Source organism: Triturus cristatus, chromosome 2_1 (genome assembly GCF_964204655.1).
Source record: "Triturus cristatus chromosome 2_1, aTriCri1.1, whole genome shotgun sequence".
In the NCBI taxonomy this organism is placed as follows: domain Eukaryota; kingdom Metazoa; phylum Chordata; class Amphibia; order Caudata; family Salamandridae; genus Triturus; species Triturus cristatus.
In genome coordinates this window covers 360100748-360119184 of record NC_140581.1, presented here as the reverse complement: position 1 = coordinate 360119184, position 18437 = coordinate 360100748, and the positions used below count along the sequence as shown (strand labels likewise).

The following is an 18437-nucleotide window of genomic DNA, read 5'->3' as shown; positions in this document are numbered from 1 at the left end:
AAGAGAACTAAGAGAGAACAATAATATTAGGTAGAACCAGACCAAAGCGGACTCCAACAAAAGAAAAAGGACCATAATGAAGAGAAAAGAAGAAATACACTCTAAAGCATACTGTATGATATAATATGGGAAAAATACGTGAAATATAATAAAAAACGGTAAATAGCATCTTATCAATATAGCAATCAGTGAATCCCTCTGGCAATTAAATAAGAGGCCTAATACTATATATAAATATGTAAGGTCTATATACAAACTCATAGATGACTTGGCATGAATAAATAAGGCCATATACACGCAAACTGGTAGAATACAAATGCTTGGCTAAGTAAGTAAACATGTAGATAAGAGAGGCATAAGTCTATCAAGAACAGAGCATCTTTAAAACAAACTAACCTACTCGAAAAAAAACAGTTAATGACAAATGTAATCAAATCACGCAATGAGAAAGTCAATAAAGGAGGTATCTATATGAAACAATATGGGAAAAATAAGTGAAACATAATAAAAAACGGTAGGTAGCATCTTATCATATAACAGTCAGAGAAACCCTTATGGCAGCTAGATAAGAGACCTAATACTATATATAAATATGTAAGATCTATATACAAACTTAAAGATAACTGGCCATGAATAAATAAAGCCATATACACACAACTGGCAAGATAAATATGCATGCCTAAGAAAATGAACATGTAGGTAAGAGGGGCATATGACTGCCATGTACAAAGCATCTATAAAAAACTAACCTACTCGAAAGAAAAACAAATAGTAACACAATGTAAACAAATCACTCAATGAAAAAAACAATAAAGTAGGTATAACTAGCAACTATATGAACGACCTATATTGACTCTAAGTATAGCCATAAATAACACTTAATAAACATATATGAATAACACACCTGGACAGACCAAGCAACAACACGATGAGAAAGCAAAGGAACAAGCAAAGACCTACTCCATAAAGTACGAAATAACAAAAAACAAACATGAAGCAAAAGGAACGACCACAACAAAATACGATAAGCAAAATTTCACCACAAAAATCGACGCACATACCGAAGACACACCCCTGGAAGGAAAAGGACCGTGACCTAATACGTCGAAAGACAAACTGGGGAGGCAATGAATAACAGGACGCTACGCGGACAAAAGTGAAGTCACGCCAACAAGAGAAGTTACCACAAAAAATTGAAAAGTTTATACACTACAACTAACAACACTAAAGACCAAAACGCCATAACGATACTAAGGAAGCACCAAAAGACGACAAAAATACGTCAAGACCAATGGACATAAAGACCACTACGCAGATCTAAAAGCAGCTAGACCTAATAGATCTGACAGAGACTAAAGACAATGCATTATGTATAGCCGCCTCAGGTGCCAGAAGAACCAGGAGCATGTGAAGCCCCCGTTTGAAGATCCATCTGTAGCTCCATTTGATTATCCAGAAACGAGGCCAAATCCGCAGGTTCGTCAAAAATTCTGACACGACCCTTGAAAGTAATGCGGAATTTTGAGGGACCAGCAAAGGAGAAGGGGATATTCATTTCAGACAAACGCTTCCGGAGATTAAGAAAGCCTTTCCTCCTCAACACCGTGTCTCTGGCAAAGTCTTGAGAAATTGAAATACGATGGCCATTCCAAGAGACAGCTCTAACCTTCCGCATATGCGCCAAAATCTGCTCTGTATGTTGGTGACGCAGCGGCTTAAAGATTATCGCTCTTGGTTGCGTAGCAGACTTGGGGCGAAAGGAGGGGACACGGTGTGCCCGTTCCAGTTCAAACTCTTTGTGGAAAGAAATTTGTAGTGTTGACGGAATCCATTGATAAAGAAACTCAATCATGGAAGATGCATCTTTCTCAACATCTTCAGGAAGACCAAAAATACGCAGATTGGATCTGCGATTACGATCCTCTTGTTCAGTGAGGTCTTTCCTCAATGCTGCCATAGAACGTTCTATCTGCGTGAGAGATCTAGAGTGCTTTTGCATGGTATCCTCTGCGCCACTAATCCGTGCTTCTGTACCTGAGACACGAAGGGAAAGGGCCTTGAAATCATTCCTGATGGCTAACACCTCCACTTGCAGTAAATCTGTATTAGTCTTAGTAGACTGCGCAATCTCATAAACCTCATTAAGGCGCGTCAGAATGGACTCAAAAGTCGAATTAGTGTCTTTAGGAGCAGACTCAGGTGTTGGGGATACCTGTTTGGACCTCTTAAGAGATGTTTTTGATTCCTTAACGTCTTTGGCATTCGGTGAAGGGGCCATATTTTCAGCCATAGGGCAGGCCACCTCAGCAGAAACAAAATACACCTCCTCAGATAGAGTGAGAACAAGGAATGCCAGGGGTTGTAAAACCCTCAATGTGTGAGAGGAAAAATGGGCAGGAAGGAATCATGCACTTGCATCAGAAAGAGCCGGGCAGAAAATATCCCAGACGATCCCAGTCAGAAAAACACCTCACGAAAAGAAGCATGTGCTACAGGCGCCAGAAGTCAAGCACCGACTACGAAAACCACCAGGATCAAGCCAAGAACAAAAAAAGCCTCACATAAGGAAGTGGCAGTGCGTTTGACGACGAGAAAAAAACCAGAAACCTCAAAAAGTTCACACAGTGGGTCTCTCAGCAATAGGCGATAGAAAAAAAGAACAAAATAAGCTCAAGAAAAGTGAAAAAACGTCACCAGCTCCTGAATGCCACCATTCCTGACAGGATAGACCAGTAGCGTCGTCTTGTAGAAGCGAGAGAAAAACTCCCTCACAGAAGAAACAAAATGGCGGCCGCTCGTGAAAGCCTGAAGCGTCACTTAAAAAGGCCGATAAATGAACTCTGGCCGCTCTTCACCACCAGAGACCTCCCTCGTAGCGTGCACGGCAGTTTCCCATGAAAGATAACATCTTCTGCGCAGAGCGGGGCAATATTGAGCGTCAGCAATGCCTCCGTCGGCCCTCTCTCTTCACGGAGCTCAAGCGCGATCCGCCATCTCGCAGCGGCGCGCAAGCCACGCCCCCAGTGTAACTACATTATTTAAACTTGTAGGTTTTGGTGCAAATAGGATCTGCCACCTTATTGCTTTTGTACTCATTGATTCCTTTATAACTACTTAAAACCATCTTCTAAGCCGTACTAATGCCTGCAATCGAAGGATTCATACGAGTCACTCAGCAACTAAAGGAAGGTAAACAGCCAGGTTTTTAAATTGCGTCGAAAAATGCATTCCAATTCTGTCAAACGGAGAGATAGTGGCAAGTTGTTCCAAGCTTGGGCCGTGATGACCGCAAATACTCTTCCCCCCCATTCTTCAGCGGCAAAAACGGGGAGTAAGTATGAGGAAAAGATGGTTGGATCTGAGGGAGCGGGACGCCTGAGCAAGCTTGAGTCTGGCTCTGAGATAGGCCGGCCCCTGATGCTCTGTATGCCAGTACCAAGGATTTGAACCGAATGCGGCTAGTCATGGGCAGCCAGTGTAATTATTTTAGGTGCGGTGAGATTGAGTGACGATATGGGAAGTTACAAATCATTCTTGCCACCGCATTCTGCACTATCTGTAGCTGTTTGATCTGATAGGCTGGGGCTCTGGCATACAGGCTGTTTGCGTAATTCAGATGAGATGTAATGAGGGTGTGGATGATGGTACGTCGGGCATCCACAGGAAGAAACTGAAGAATTTTTCGGATCATGCGGAGTTTACCAAAACAAGCCGAAGTGACCTTATTTATTTGAGCCTTACAGGATAGCTCATTGTCGAATATGAATCCCAGATTCCTGGCCGAAGCCACCGGAGCAGGAGGGGGATTCAGTACAGGGGGCCACCAAAGTCGGGAAGGGGGGGATTTTTTGATTAAAAAAACAACACCTCAGTTTTATCTGAGTTAAGCTTGAGGGTGCTGCGTGACATCCAGGCTGAGATGTCACAGAGACAGCGGCGGAAGTTCAGAAAACTGGCGTCAGAGTGATCTCGTAATGAGAACACAAGTTGTGTGTCATCAGCATAAGAGATCACTCTGACCCCACAAGATTCCGCCACTGCCGCCATTGGTGAGACATAGACATTGAAAAACAGAGGGCTCAGGGCAGAGTCCTGAGGTACCCCACAACTAAGCGGTTTCCTCTCCGAAACAAAAGGTTGGAGGAAAACCTATTGGGTACGATCACTTAAAAAAGATCTGATCCAGACCAGAGGGGTTCCCTGAATTCCAATGTCATATAGTCTCTCGATCAATATATCGTGAGAGACCGTATCGAATGCCGCGGACAGGTCGAGCAGCACTAACATTGCTGCCTTGCCTGCGTCCAGGGATTCGCGAATGGTCTCTGAAACTTCCAGAAGTGCAGATTCGGTGCTGTTGCCGGCTCTGAATCCAGATTGCAAGTCATGGAGAAGTTTGGAGGATGCAACATAGTTAGAGAGTTGTTGCTGCACAACTTTCTCCAGGATTTTAGCTGGTTTAGGCAGGAGGGAAATGGGTCTATAATTACTAAATACTGATGGATCGGCTTCAGGTTTTTTGACAATGGGGATAAGCAAGGCCTGTTTCCAGGAGACGGGGTAATAGCCCGTTTGTAAAGAAGTGTTCCAGATCAGGTTCAGCAGGGCCAAGATTAGAGGAGCAAGAGTGTTGAACACTTGTGCCGGACAGAGGTCAAGGGGAGAGCCTGATTTACATGTCAACATTAATTGAGAGACAGTATCCGCGGAGACAGCCTTAAAGGAACTGAAAACCTCCTTTTTGGTTGCCCTTAAGACTGGAGCTGGGGAGTCACTGGACCGATTACGCTGCGAGAAAATGTCTAGTATTTTGTCATGAAAAAAAATTGGATAAACCATCACAGAGTACTTGGCTGGGGGAGATCGAACTGGAGAGTACGGCTGGTTTAGAAAATTCTTTCACTATGTTAAAAAGAGTTTTGGAGGAATTATTAGCGGAGTGGATTTTTCCAATATAAAATTCTTTCATTACGGACTGTTTTAATTTGTGGAAATTCTTAATGGCAGCCGTGTAGATAGCTTTTGCCTCAGGATCATAAGAGAGCCTCCAGGCCCTCTCAAGGTTTTTGCAGTGGCTCTTCTCAGTGCGCAGGGCAGAGAAGAATCAAGGGGCAGAGAGTTTGGATCTGGAAGAATTTATCGGTCGAAGAGGGGCAATGGCGTTTATGGCTGAGGAAAGCCAGCCATTCAACTTTGAGACGTCAGAGTCTAAATCCCCTACTGACTGCCCCGGGCCATGGGAAAGAGCAGGGGCCATTGAAGCACAGGTAATTTTGCACCACTTCCTGCCAAAAGCCCTGGCCCTAACTGGAATGACAGTGCGAGGGGCGGTGGCCAGACTGAAAGGGATAAGAAAATGATCTGACCAAGTAAGGGGAAGGGGTGAGAAGGTTTCCAAATTAGGATAGTTGGTGAACAGTAAAGCCAGCATATGTCCAGCCATATGCGCGGGGCTGCTAACCTGCTGGGTCAGGTTGAGGCCATTCATGGTATCCAAGAGCAGACCTGCTTTGACACAGGAAGTATTATCCACGAGAAGGTTAAAGTCACCTAAAATAGTGAAGTGGGGGTGTTTGAGTGATAGGTCAGCAGACAAAGTAAAGAAATCCATAAGGGGTTGAGGGGGGCAACGGGAGGTAGATATAAGAGAATCCCTGCTAGAATTGAATGTGAGTCTTCAGAAATGCTAAAGTACATGACTTCCAAAGGGTCAATATTAGAAAGTTTCCTTGAGCAGATCTTCCAGCCTGAGCGTAAAATCACTGCAATTCCACCCCCCTCCCAACAAACCGATATTCAGGGGGGATAGCCAAATTGCGGTCTGGAATGGAGGAGTCTTTCACCCATGTATCCGTCAGAAACATTAAGTCCCACGCATGAGTGGTGAGAGAAAGCCAGACATGATCCGCATGGCGGGGTAGTGATCTACAGTAAGCAGACATGCCTTGATGCTAGGAGCTGGGAAGGTGCGTTCAGCTGCAGGTGAGGCGGGAGAGGGGCAAGAACTGGATGCCCTGATGGGACCTAGGTTAAAAGAGAATGAGCAACCAGCACAATAAAAATGGGCTGAATGAGACCCATTGAATTTACAAAGTGACGGAGCCATACAGGCTGCATCCCTTAAATTCATACGTTGGGATCTGGACCAGTAGATTTGTGCTCCGGCTGCGTCACCGGCAGCATGGCTGGCGCTGGTTGGGGAACAGGCACGGACGGGTGCAGACAGGCTTGCCTTAGGCGCGCGTTCGCGTTTGCATCAGGTTAATATAGCCGCCTCTTCCCTTCAGCTTCTAACTATGTCCCGCCTCCTCTAGCCGCCTCCCTCCACACACCGGCATTCCGAGGAGGAACAGGGGATTGAAAGCGAAGCTTTAAGGGTACAGTGCGCCAGTAAAATTCATGTCAATCTCTGGTTTTAGAAATGTAGAACACTTTTAAAACACATTAAAATCCCCCCCACAGTCAATTCCCGAAAGTGCAGAGTGCTAGAATCACATGCTCGCAACAGAGCAATCATTCCTGATATACAGTAACTTTGGGGAAATTGACAGGCAAGTATAAAGGCATTGGGATATGGGTTTAGTTAACAGAAAGGTATAACATAAAGTGGGGAGATAAGGTAAAAATAAAACAATTCGCATACTAATAGAAACAACGAAAACACAAATATATGAAAGGTAAAGAGAGGGGCGTTAACATTAAATAACTATAAAAATAATTATAATAATATAATATAACAGTTCCTTAGGAATTTCTGAAAATTACAATTGTCGCATATTAACACCAAGTCATCAGCAATTAGAAATATAAAATACCCCTGGCACTGGATTGAAAAGCCACCATGCAGGTCCACTAGTTGAAAGCCCTCCTTTCACATAGGGAGAGCTGAAAGAGGCACCTACTAATTATCAGGCTGGTGAATGTTATATTACATATGATTTATAAAAAATAAATGCAAGATAAAGCCTCCAATATAAAAAAGGCTCTAAGTAATAAGCCCATTTATCCTGGAAGAAATCTCTTGCAATAACATTTGCACCCAGAAAACGTTTGTATTGTAGAAGCCTCCCATGCAAGCCAAGTTGGTGAACATGGCTAAGGAAGACCCAGAGTGTCAATGATATACATATTTCATTCAAGTTTGCTAAAATCTTTCTTCCTACGAGTATTTTAAATGAGTGCTCATTTTATTCGCAGCACACAACAATAGCATGAATCCCATTAAAATGACAAAAATGTTGTGCACACAGAGCGGCGCACTTCTTTAAACCAATATTCAGCTTAAAGTCAGTTTCTGTAGCTGAACTTCATGAATATGTCAATGACATTACTAGCAGTCGCGGCTGGCAGCACTAGAGAGTGGTAGGGTGGGCAAATGGGTGGTGGGTGGGTGACACATTAAATAAAATAGAGAAATAAATGCTCACTTACCTGAAGGAAAGTCCTCCTCGCTCCGGTTTTCTTCTTCACGCAGGACCACCAACAACTTCCCTAACCAATCCTATTGCTGCTCTCATTCTGAGAGCAGCTCCAGGATTGGAGGGAGTGGCCTCTCTCGCCGCTCTCCATGGCACTGGAGGCATGGGCTTGGTCTAACCCAGCTGTCTCAAGACAGCTGGGTTAGAGGTTTCAAAGTGCGCATGTCAGGCTGACCGTCACAAGACAGCTAGCCAACGGGAAATGCGCACTGTTAATTAAAGTGCCCTGTGCCCAGGCAACCCATCTTCCTCCCTGCTGCTGTCATTCAGAAGGCCCAACCCGTCCTGATGCTCTGTTTGGGATGGACAGGTAAAAAATAAAATGGTAATAAATTAACTTTATTACCATTTTATTTTTCATCTCTGGGGCATGGGGGGCATTTTAATTAGTGGGGCGATGCTCTAACGGAGGAGCTGCCCCTGATTACTAGATGTGAAACTTTATTTTGAAAGTGTGCTGCAAGATAACATTCTTACAACAAAATGGTCAGGCTCAATTTTGATGTGTCAATTTCGGTCAGTGCTTTTTGAGGTTGAGCAATATCGAAAAGCTCCTGGTTGAGTGTGCTATCATTGTCTTAGCTCTGTTGAGTGGAATACCTGGATACACATTCAAGGGCCACATTACAGAAGTAATACTGCCCCGCAGCAGTCACCAAACAAGAAGTGGAGAGGAATTGCATACAAGAGTACACCTTTGTGTGGGTAAGCAGAACAGGCTGAGCAGCTGGGCAACGAGACATCCCACCCAGAGAAAGTGGATGTGCACTGCTCTCCATATCCAGCATCTTGGTCAGCCTTGCCAATCGCAAGCTTGAATATTGAACCGGTTCCCTGCATGTGCAACTATTACAATCTGCAGCCTCGTCAGCTATTATTCCTGAATGCTGAAGCGTGCAATGTGGTGTGTCCAGAGAAGAAATTGATACATGGTCAGGGGCGTGGTTTCAGGCAGTGGCTCTGCTCCCGGGAAGCAGCAGGAGGACAGGGAGGGGGAACAGTGGGTTGAAAATAAAAGTTAAATAATCACTTACCTGCCTGCCTCTCCTCCATCCTCTTCCTGAAACAGGAAGCAGGGAGCACCCGGTTTCCCTGGCTCCCCATAGCCAACCACATTGCTGCAATGCAGCGTTGTGATTGGTCTGAGTGCGTGGGTTGGCGCTCAGCCAGGGAATGGGAGCCTGGCCATGTTCTCCACGCAGGCTGTAATGCAGCCTGCATGGAGAACATGAAAAGTGTGCAAGAATGTTTGGGCGGCCCGGGAGGTCCGGTCAAACATTCATGCGCACTTACATAGCGCCACCACTCTTCTCCCTGCTCTGAGAGCAGAGCAGACCTGCCCGCCCGCCCGCCGAGACGCTGCAGCAGGAACAAATTAAATTATAATAACGCGAGTTATCATTTTATTTTTTCATTTTATTTTCACTGCGAAAAGCAGTGGGGCGACGCTACTCCGCCTTGGCGGAGGAGCCGCCACTGGCTTCAGGGGGCGTGCTTGGGGTGTTACACAGCCACTAATAAATGTAGTTGTTAGTAAATATTTGGGAACAGGTGCTTACAGTCGGGTATGGTGAGGTGTCTGTCGGATTTCATCTCATGTTCTGTTTCTCAGATAATGTATGTTAACAAGATATGCCAGCATGATTGTTGGGAAATCTATATGCCACTCGAACAACTACTGTCAGTTCTTATACATTGCTTATGCATATTAAAATTATTTATGAGGCTAGACTGTAATCATGTCTTTTAGAGTAAGTGTAAGCAATGAATATTTTTCTCTCTCTCTGCTAAACAATAATTTAATATAATGAGTCCCAGGTTAACCATTGTTTTGTATATATCACTAGTCCATCAGGCAGAAAAATCAACAATCAGTACAGGGTGTTTTGTGGTTACCAACCGAGGAATGGGCCACTATGTCATAGTTCCCATCCCAAAGTGGATCTTGGGGAGGCCCACTGGTCCCCTTTGTTAGGTTATATGTTTTAAATTTTAAAGCGCAATGGTTACTCCATAAGGAGCGTCCCACGCTAGGATTGCCTTGCAAGATTGACCTGCAAGCATTAGGTGCTGCACCTAATGTGATGGACAGCATTGACACCCTCCATTTCCAGAGTGGATCTAAGGTAGTTGCTTTATTTGACAACTTCATTACAATGTCTCATGTACATAGTTATTTTCTGTAGACAGTCAAAGGCACAAACACTATTCCTTCCCTGGCCCTAGCTGATATTCAGGATGATATCAGATTTAAATTTCGTGTTGCTCTCTGATAAAGTTGATGCCGGCAAGAGCAAGGGGTTGTTTTCTGCATGCACTGCGATTATGTAGCTCAAGGTGTTTCAAATTCACCACCCATCAATCTTAATCTTCTGTGTATATTTGAACTCCCAATGCTTCTCAGCTAGAATGAGGTGGGGTACTATTAATACGAGGGCCCACCTTCAATGACCGAGACTGGCTGCTTCCTGGAGGCTCAAAGAGGTTCCTCCTACACAAGTGATTTGTTTCACCAGTTAGCACTGTTCGTGCCTGTTGCTCGGGCGGTGATTTACGCTTAGGTGGAGCGGAAGCACTGCTGTAAATCAAGAGAGCTACTCCCCCACAATCTTAGGGTTCAGCTTCCCATTTAGACCTAGTGAACCGCTAGGGGGCATATCTACAAGGAAAGGGGCCAGTGCGGCGCTGTGACACATTTTGCAGCGCCGTGCTGCATCATTTCAAAAACACAGGGATGCGCCCTATTTACAACAATACGACACACCCCTGTTTATTCTTGCTCTGGCACTAAACATAGCTGCCTAGTGCGAGCACAGACACCCTAGCACCATAGTGGCATCCTGCAGCACACATCGAAGTAGCAAATCGTCATTATTTAATGATCGTTTATGTGCAGGAAGGCACACCATCCTGCAGATAAAGAATCATTAATGGTGTTTTGCTATGTGTGCTACAGAATGCAGGACAAATAAAAAAAAGCAAAAACACGGAGAAATAAAGATATTTCTCCTCCTTGCTTCAATCTAACGCCTGCTTTTGCATGGTATTAGCTTTGACGCTGCCTCAGATTTACACCTCCTTGTAAATCTGTGGGAGCGCCAAAAAGCAATGGGTGTTGCAGGGGAACGCCCACAGCAACACTCGCTGCCCGCGTTAAGTCACCCATAGTGGTAAATATGGTGCAAATATGGTGCCAAGGAGACTAACGCTGCGCTCCTCCACTTCTTCGTAAATATGCCCCTGAGTTCTCAGGGCCCAGCTACCGGCTCAGCACCCTTTTGGGTCTCTTCCCTAGGATCTAGTATTACACAGATGAAGCCGACATCCCATCACACCACTTCCTCTCCTTCCTGCCTCTCTCATCCTCCCCCTTCCTCTTTCCACCTTTCTTTCTTGTTCCTTTCCGGTATGTCTTAACTAGCAGCCGATACATACTTTGTCGCACATTACAATGTTGTTCCTCACAATTGTCTTCAAACTGCTAATGTCACGATGCTCTTTTGGCATTCACGATATATTCTGTATAATCATCTGAATGTTCCAGAGAAATGTGCACTCTGCAGCAAGTTACCGTCTAGCAAACATACGATAAATACGATTCACATTTTTCTCATTGTTTAACCTAGATTTCTTGTTTGACACCTAACTGTGACTACTCTTATATGGTATTTATTAAGTTGTCATCTGCACTATATACCACTTCATGCACTTTGCATCGCAGTAACGTTCCATTGTATACCCCTTTTTCTCAAATACAATGAAATATTTGACCACGAACGTTCAGGCAATGAACTGGTGTCCCTGGCTCTCTGACACGCTTGCCGTTGGTGGAGGAATGAGGGATGGACTTGTACGTGTCTGGGACGTGAGCAGCGGGACAGTCATTCACTCCACTGAGACAAGATCTCAGGTAAGTCAATGAGACCATTAAATCATATATATGTTATCCTGCAGCTAGTCCTATGCACCCTAAACACTCAAAATCCATAAATATGTAAAACAAAAAGCCTTTAAAAGCGACATATCTTTATAATTTGGATATGTATTAATAATATAAGTATTAAAATGTTTAGCATATTTCCAAAGGCTCACATGAGAAAAGTTAAATGATTCCAGTCTCTATGACACATACAGAAGATGTAACTATATTAATATCCCATAAATAACATATCAGCAATTTCGTTACCTAATAAAAGAACTATGCTATAAGACATCACACACAATGAACCACTAGATTCATGAAATATATACCTATGTGTGACCAGAGTGAATTATCAAGTAAGAAGAACAATATAGAGGAAACATGCAGACATAATTCAAAAAGAGAACAAATAGGTAGCAAAATCTACTGCCAGGGGAATAATGAGAGAGAGTTATGAAAACATAGAGTAAATAGAGGAAATAAAGGGTTTGCAGAGTGAAAAAGGATGTATTGATAAAGGATGGGTGCAAGTAACTGAGAATACATCTGTGAAAGTACAAAGATTATGAGAGATTGTGAGTCAGTGAGGGTGAGAGGGAGCAGTAAGAGGAAGGAAACTAGAGAGGAATATTGTGATTGAGGGAGATTAGTGGGAGAGAATCAGAGGGTGTAAGTAGGAAAAAAGAGAGAGAATGGGATAGAAATAATGATAAAAAATTAGGGAGAGAACGCCAAAGGGAATAAAAAAGTAACATTGGTTGTGAATAGTTGGGGGCTTACTTACAAGTTCCTTACGCTGCCGGTGCATCACTCTTGATGATGCTCTGGAACACACAAAGGGGCTTATTTACAAGGCCCTTGCACCAAATGAGTCATTTTTAACATGCGAAAAGTGACGCAAAAGTGGCACAAGGGGCTTGTAAATCTGCCCCAGAGTATAGAGCCACTTTGCATGGCTCATCATGGCCTCATAGATATGGTGTAATGCAACACAGCCCAAGTCACTTCTTTGTCTTATTCTGAGTCAGGGAGGCGTTTCATGGGCTTTATAGTTTGTGTTCCTACGTAACACCCAAGGGTTTTGACGTATTCCCAGATTTACAAGCACTGTAAACCTGGGAATGTGTCACAACTGTGCGCCTCTACAGGGCCAAAATCTTATTTTAATTCCTAAATCGACCCCAAAAAACTCTAGGAACAATTGAGGATGCAAGTTGCTTTGCTACTCCAACATAGACAGACACTGGCACAACCCCACCCTCCCCCCGCCCAAGGACACTGCCAGTTGCATACCCTGGCAGTATCAGGTCATAGTCCGCAACATAAAGTAGTGAACCTCAATACTAAGCAACATCTACAGCAAAAATTCATGGGGGCATATTACCAAGGAAGTGGCGGAGAGAGGTGTTAGCCGCTTGGATTAACGCCTCTCTTCGCCACTTCAGAAACGCCTGGCGTTTCCCCCTGCGATGGCGCTAAGTTACATAACTTAGCGCCAGCACAGGCACCCTTGCACCAGAGTGCAAGGGGGTCTGCGAGCAGGGAGGTTTGTTTATGTGTAGGAAGGAGTTCCTTCCTGCACATAAACTAACCTAAAATGCCATTTTGTAACTTTCATGTGTGCTGCTTCGTGCAGCACACATGGAAGTTACAAAATGGAATTTTGAAAAACGGTTTGTTCATGTACAGGAAGGGACTCCTTCCTGTACATAAACAAACCATGGCATTTTGCTTTTCCATGTGTGCTGCACAAGGCAGCACACATGGAAAAAGTAAAAACGAGGAGAAATAAAGCATTTCTCCTCGTTTCGCCGCCTTGAGACCAGGATTTTTCTGGTCTTAAGTTCGGCGCTGCCACCTATTATTGCCAAACTTGATAATAGGGGGCAGGGTCGACTTCAATGGGTGTTGTGGTGGAACGCCCACCGCAACATCCACTCCAAACCCCCTTTCACGCTAAGTTTAGCGTGAAAGGGGCCCTATTATCAAGGCAGCTTTAAGCCACTTAATGTGGCTTTACTTCTGGCTTCTGGGTATGTGCCAATGTCCAAGGGTGGATGCTTGGGAACACCCAACTCTCCACCTATGTAAGCCTTCCCTGTTCTAAGTAACACAAGGCAGTGACTTGCGCTGCTTTGCGTTATTCAAGATTTACCAAGCCATGCAGGGCAATGCAAGGTGCTTTTGCGTGTCTTGGTAAATTTCGCTTAAGGATTGCGTTACCCTTGTGTTACCTTGTGTGAAGGCAACAGAATCCTTTGATAAACCTGGCCTGAGGTGTTTGGTTCATTTTCATAGCCTTAGTTAAAACACATATACAGGCAAATGTAACTCCAGCGAAGGTAGGATAGAATGCTTACATTACTTACCGGTAATGGCATTATGCTGAGTTTTACTCCCTCACTTTCCTTCATTACAAATGAGGCACTGCTGCCTCATAAGACCAACCCAATGCTATTTCCTAAAGTAAAAATCCCCCCCCCCCCTTCATGCCTCCTTTCAGTAATCAGGCATCTTAACCAACTGAAATGTCAGCTGTGCATACTGGGAGGGAGGAAGGGACTATGAACGAAAGAGGGGGAGTAGGACTCAGTGTAATGCCATTACCGGTCAGTAATATAAACATCACCCTATCGTCCCTCCCTCACTTTCCTTCATTACATATGAGATGTAACAAGCTCAAAAATGAGACACAATTGACATAGACAAATATGCCAAATCACACAATTTATTTGAAACTGGATATTTGAACCTCTATTTCTTTATAGTGGACAGATTCGTATAACTGAAAACATCATCATTGCTGTCCTTTTCCCACAACCTATAGTGCTTTACCAAGGTAGAGGAATCCAACCATGAAGCTGCCCTACAAATCTCTTGAAGGTATGAACCCTGCAATTCTGCAGTCAGAGAAGCCATGCTACAATTTGATCTGCCCTGGACCTGCAAAGGGTGTGTCTTACCCTCTATCTTATAAGACTTACCAATCAAGGTTTCAATCCACCTAGTCACAGTGGCTCTGGCCGACTTTTCACCCTTTCTACCTGGCCCACGATTTACAAACAAGGATTCAGCTTTCCTAAAAGCCTGCTGCCTCTCATGATACATCAGTAAGGCCTATGTTACATCCAACAAATGTAACCTAGCTTCTTCTCGAGGAGAAGGAGATAGATAAAAGGCTGATAAGATCACTTCCTGCCCCCTATGGAAAGCAGAATCAACCTTTGGCACAAAGGAAGGAACCAATTCCACCCTATCTTGAAACACATTACAAAAAGGAAACCTACATGACAAGGCCCCCCATTCACCCAGCCTCCTGACGAAAGTGACAGCCACAAGAAAGAATGTCTTATGGGTTGGATAATGCAACTCACTCACTTCTAAAGGCTTGGTCAAAGCCTTCAAAACCATCATCAAATCCCAAGTGGGAACGAAATGAACTGTCCTAGCACAACTATTGGCCAAACCCTTCAATAGCCTAGAACTCAAACCATCATTGTTGTCCAAATTCTTCCATGGTGCCTTGAATGCCCGAATTGCTGACTATTGCACTGAGAGTGGCAAGGGACTATCCCAACAGTGCCCCCTGCTGCAAAAATTCAATATACACCACCAATCTCACAGATTGAGGGTCAACAGCCCTGTCCTCACACCAATGAGAAAACAACTTCAGTGTCTGTTATATGAATTCTGAGTGGATGACGTTCTGGAGGCTTGTAAGCTAAGTACCAAGTTATCCGGGAGACCCTGTCACCTCAAATCCCTCCTCTCAACCTCCAATCCGCCAGGTGGAGCTTCTTCAATGACTCCATTCAGATAGTTGGGAAGTCGAGAGAATATGGATTTAAAGGAACCAACCACCTCGGGTTCAACATCATGTGCATCAGCAGAGGAAACCAATTGGCCTGCAGTCACCTGGGAGCAATCAGAACCACATCAGCCTGTTCAAGCCTCACTTTCACCAAAAACCGTATGATCATGGGAAATGGGGGAAACGCATAAAGCAGACCTTTCGGACATATGCAAGATAGCGCATCCACTGCCCATTCCGTCTCCTCTCTTACCCATGAACAGAATCTCCGAACTTTGGCACTAGTCTCTGATGCAAAGAGATCTACCACCGGCATACCCCATTGATAAACCACTTGAGAGAACACTGCTGGGGCTAGGAGGAAGTCGAGGGATGATGGAATGTTCCTGCTGAGAGTATTTGCCACCACACTGGCCACTCCCTGAATATAGATTGCCTTTAGAGATAAGAGAGCAATTTGAGCCCTGAGAAAATAGCCTTCGCAATCCTGTTCAGAGTTTTGGACCTGGTTCCCTCCTGCTTGTTTATGTAAGCTTTGGTGGTAATATTGTCGGTCTGAATCAGTACCACCCGCCCCATCACCTGTATTTCAAAATCCAACAGGGCCCGCCTCACATTCTCTCTAATTCAAGGATCTTAGTGCCTCTGCGTGAGACCAGAATCCTTGAACTTGCATCGTCTCTCTTCAGGCCCCCAACCAGATAAACTAGCTTGTGTTGTGATAACGAGTGGATCTAGAGGACAAAGCTGAACCCCCTTACCCAAATTGCCATTGATAAACCACCAAGCCAGCTTGGCCCTAATCCCTTCGAACATTGGAATCTTGTGCTTTATATCTTGAGAAGCTCTGACCCAATGATCCATAATCCACATAATCAATTTATACAGATGAAATCTTGCCTTCTGTATCAGCTAGATCTCCCTGGACTCTGAGCCACCTTTTGGGTATCTCTGGCTGCACAATTCTGGAATGTGCTTCTGAATTTTCACAATCCAGTGAGGAGGCAAGCAAGACAACCCCTGAACAGTCAAAATTGAGGCCCTATTAAAGTCTAATCCTGATTTGGATCTATGTTGAACTTATGCCAATTTATTAGAAACTCATGAGTCTGCATAACCTCCAGCACTCTGTCCGTGTGTAATGCCAGAGAATCCTTTGATGCTGATTGAATAAACCAATCTTTGAGGTATTGAGGGATGAATATCCCTTCCGAATGCAGAAGAGTCACCAGAGGAATAAGAACCTTGGTGAAGACCCTGGGAGAGGATTTGAGACCAAATGAATAAATTAATGAATGGAGGGATTTCTAAATTGCACGGCTACTCTGACTAGTGTCCAGGCGCTGCAAGGGAAATAAGAGTCAGAACAAATAGTAAAGAACTCTTAAGCCAGTGAAAAGTACAGTCTTGAATTGCTTTCTAAATGATTGTTCATTGTGCACTTGGTGGAGTTCCGCAGGCAATTTGTTCCAAGCTTGAGGGCCAAGGATCTACCTCCGGATCTAGCTCTTTTACCCTCAGAACTTTTGCCAGATGGCCATGTGAAGAGTGCAAAGATCTAGAGGGAGCGTAGAATTGGATTCTAGAAGACAGATAATCTGGGCCAGAAAGGTGCAGCGTCCTACGCATAAGGGTCAAGGTCTTAAATAAGAGACTGTTTCTGGCAGGAAGCCAATGCAAGTTCTTCAGATGAGAAGTGATAGAGGCTTGCTTGGGTAGATGTAAGGCCAGGTGAGCAGCAGCGTTCTGAACAATTTGTAGTTTCTGCAGTAGATATTGTTGGAGACCTGCATAAATGGCATTAGCATAATCCAGTTGTGACATCACCAGAGCCAGAAGAACAGTGTTCCTAACAGCCAAGAAGAGGATTCTCAGAACTTTTTTGTTCGTGCACAACATCCAAAGGTTAGAACTTGGCAATGGTTAAGATTTTCCCCTAGAGCAAATTGCAGAAATTGATGGGAAGACCTTTGTACAGAATATGAAGATAAGCAGCCTCCAAATCCATTGAGGTTAACCAATATCCTGGATTTATGAGAGGAAGAATAGTTTTCAGTGTCCTTTATCAAAAATGCCAAGTCCTGAGCCAAGAGTTGACCTACTTTAGGTTCAGCACAAGTCTGAAATCTTGTGACGGATTTTGCACCAAAAACAGGATTGAATCGGCACAACTTCCCATCTCTTCTTTGGGGACCTCCACAATTGCCTGCTTCCTGAGCAATGCCTCTACTCCTTGCAACAGACCACTCTCTTGGGCCCTAGGCTGATATTTCTGCCTCCTCACCCCATATGGTTTAAAGTCTTGTCGGGGGATGACATCCTTTTTATTCCAAAATCTATGTGTCTCTGTCTTCCCTTTATATGGCAGGGTATGTTTATGGCCTTTAAATGCCTTGAACATCATGGAATGTAACTATCTCCCCAAAAACTATTAACTCTAAAGAAGTAATGCAGACTTTTCAGCAGCATCTGTTCTCACATTCCGATATCCAAAGGTTGCACCTGGCAATCACCATTGCTACGGTTGACATTTCCATGGCCTTGACTATATCAGAGGAAATATTCGCCAACTGCCGTGCCTGCACATCCATACCAGCAACTAAATCTGAATACTTCAGGCCTTCCTCAATAGCCACAGCCAACCCATCAAAGTGTGCCGTGTATGCTGCATAAATGCTGGCTTTTAAACATAGATTCTTTGCAGCGAAGGCATTCTTCAATCCAGCATCCACATTTTTATCTAGCGGATCAGAAGGAAAACAGTCCTCCGGATTAATGGTTGTCTTTCCTATAGAGGGGCCAGAATTGCATCCACCTTATCTGAATGGCTAACACATCACCCCCTTTCAGTAAATACAGCTTTTGTAGAAAACTAGGTACATTAATCTTACCCACCTCTTCCATTCTCCCATTACCATGTCTTTAGTAGGTCCAATAAAAGGCATCTCCATATCTAAGGAACATACTGTGGAAAAGGTGAATCTCCTTTGTTTCCTGCTCAGAAATGGGGAATCCCAGATTCTGCTGCACATGAGAAAGGGAATCCCACATCTCCTTGCGTCTGAGGTATTTCCCTGAAAATGTTGAGGGCTTCTGTGAATCAGATGAGGAGGAATATCATTCTTCCCTCTTTTTAGAATGGCCGGAAACTTTGTTCCTCTTGGCTGAAGCCAAAACCCTTAACCCTGCCTCCTTATTCATGTCCTGCCCTTCAGTCTGTGACTCG

General features: G+C 44.2%; 1 protein-coding gene across 1 annotated transcript in view; it reads left to right on the top strand.

Annotated features, from left to right (window-relative positions):
* The window catches only part of CDC20B (cell division cycle 20B), a 322511-nt gene that overhangs the window by 292987 nt on the left and 11087 nt on the right, over positions 1 to 18437 (top strand). The window contains exon 10 of the mRNA XM_085631290.1: positions 11263 to 11388. Within this exon, the coding sequence (XP_085487416.1) occupies positions 11263 to 11388 (126 nt within the window). The remainder of the gene's footprint in view (positions 1 to 11262; positions 11389 to 18437) is intronic.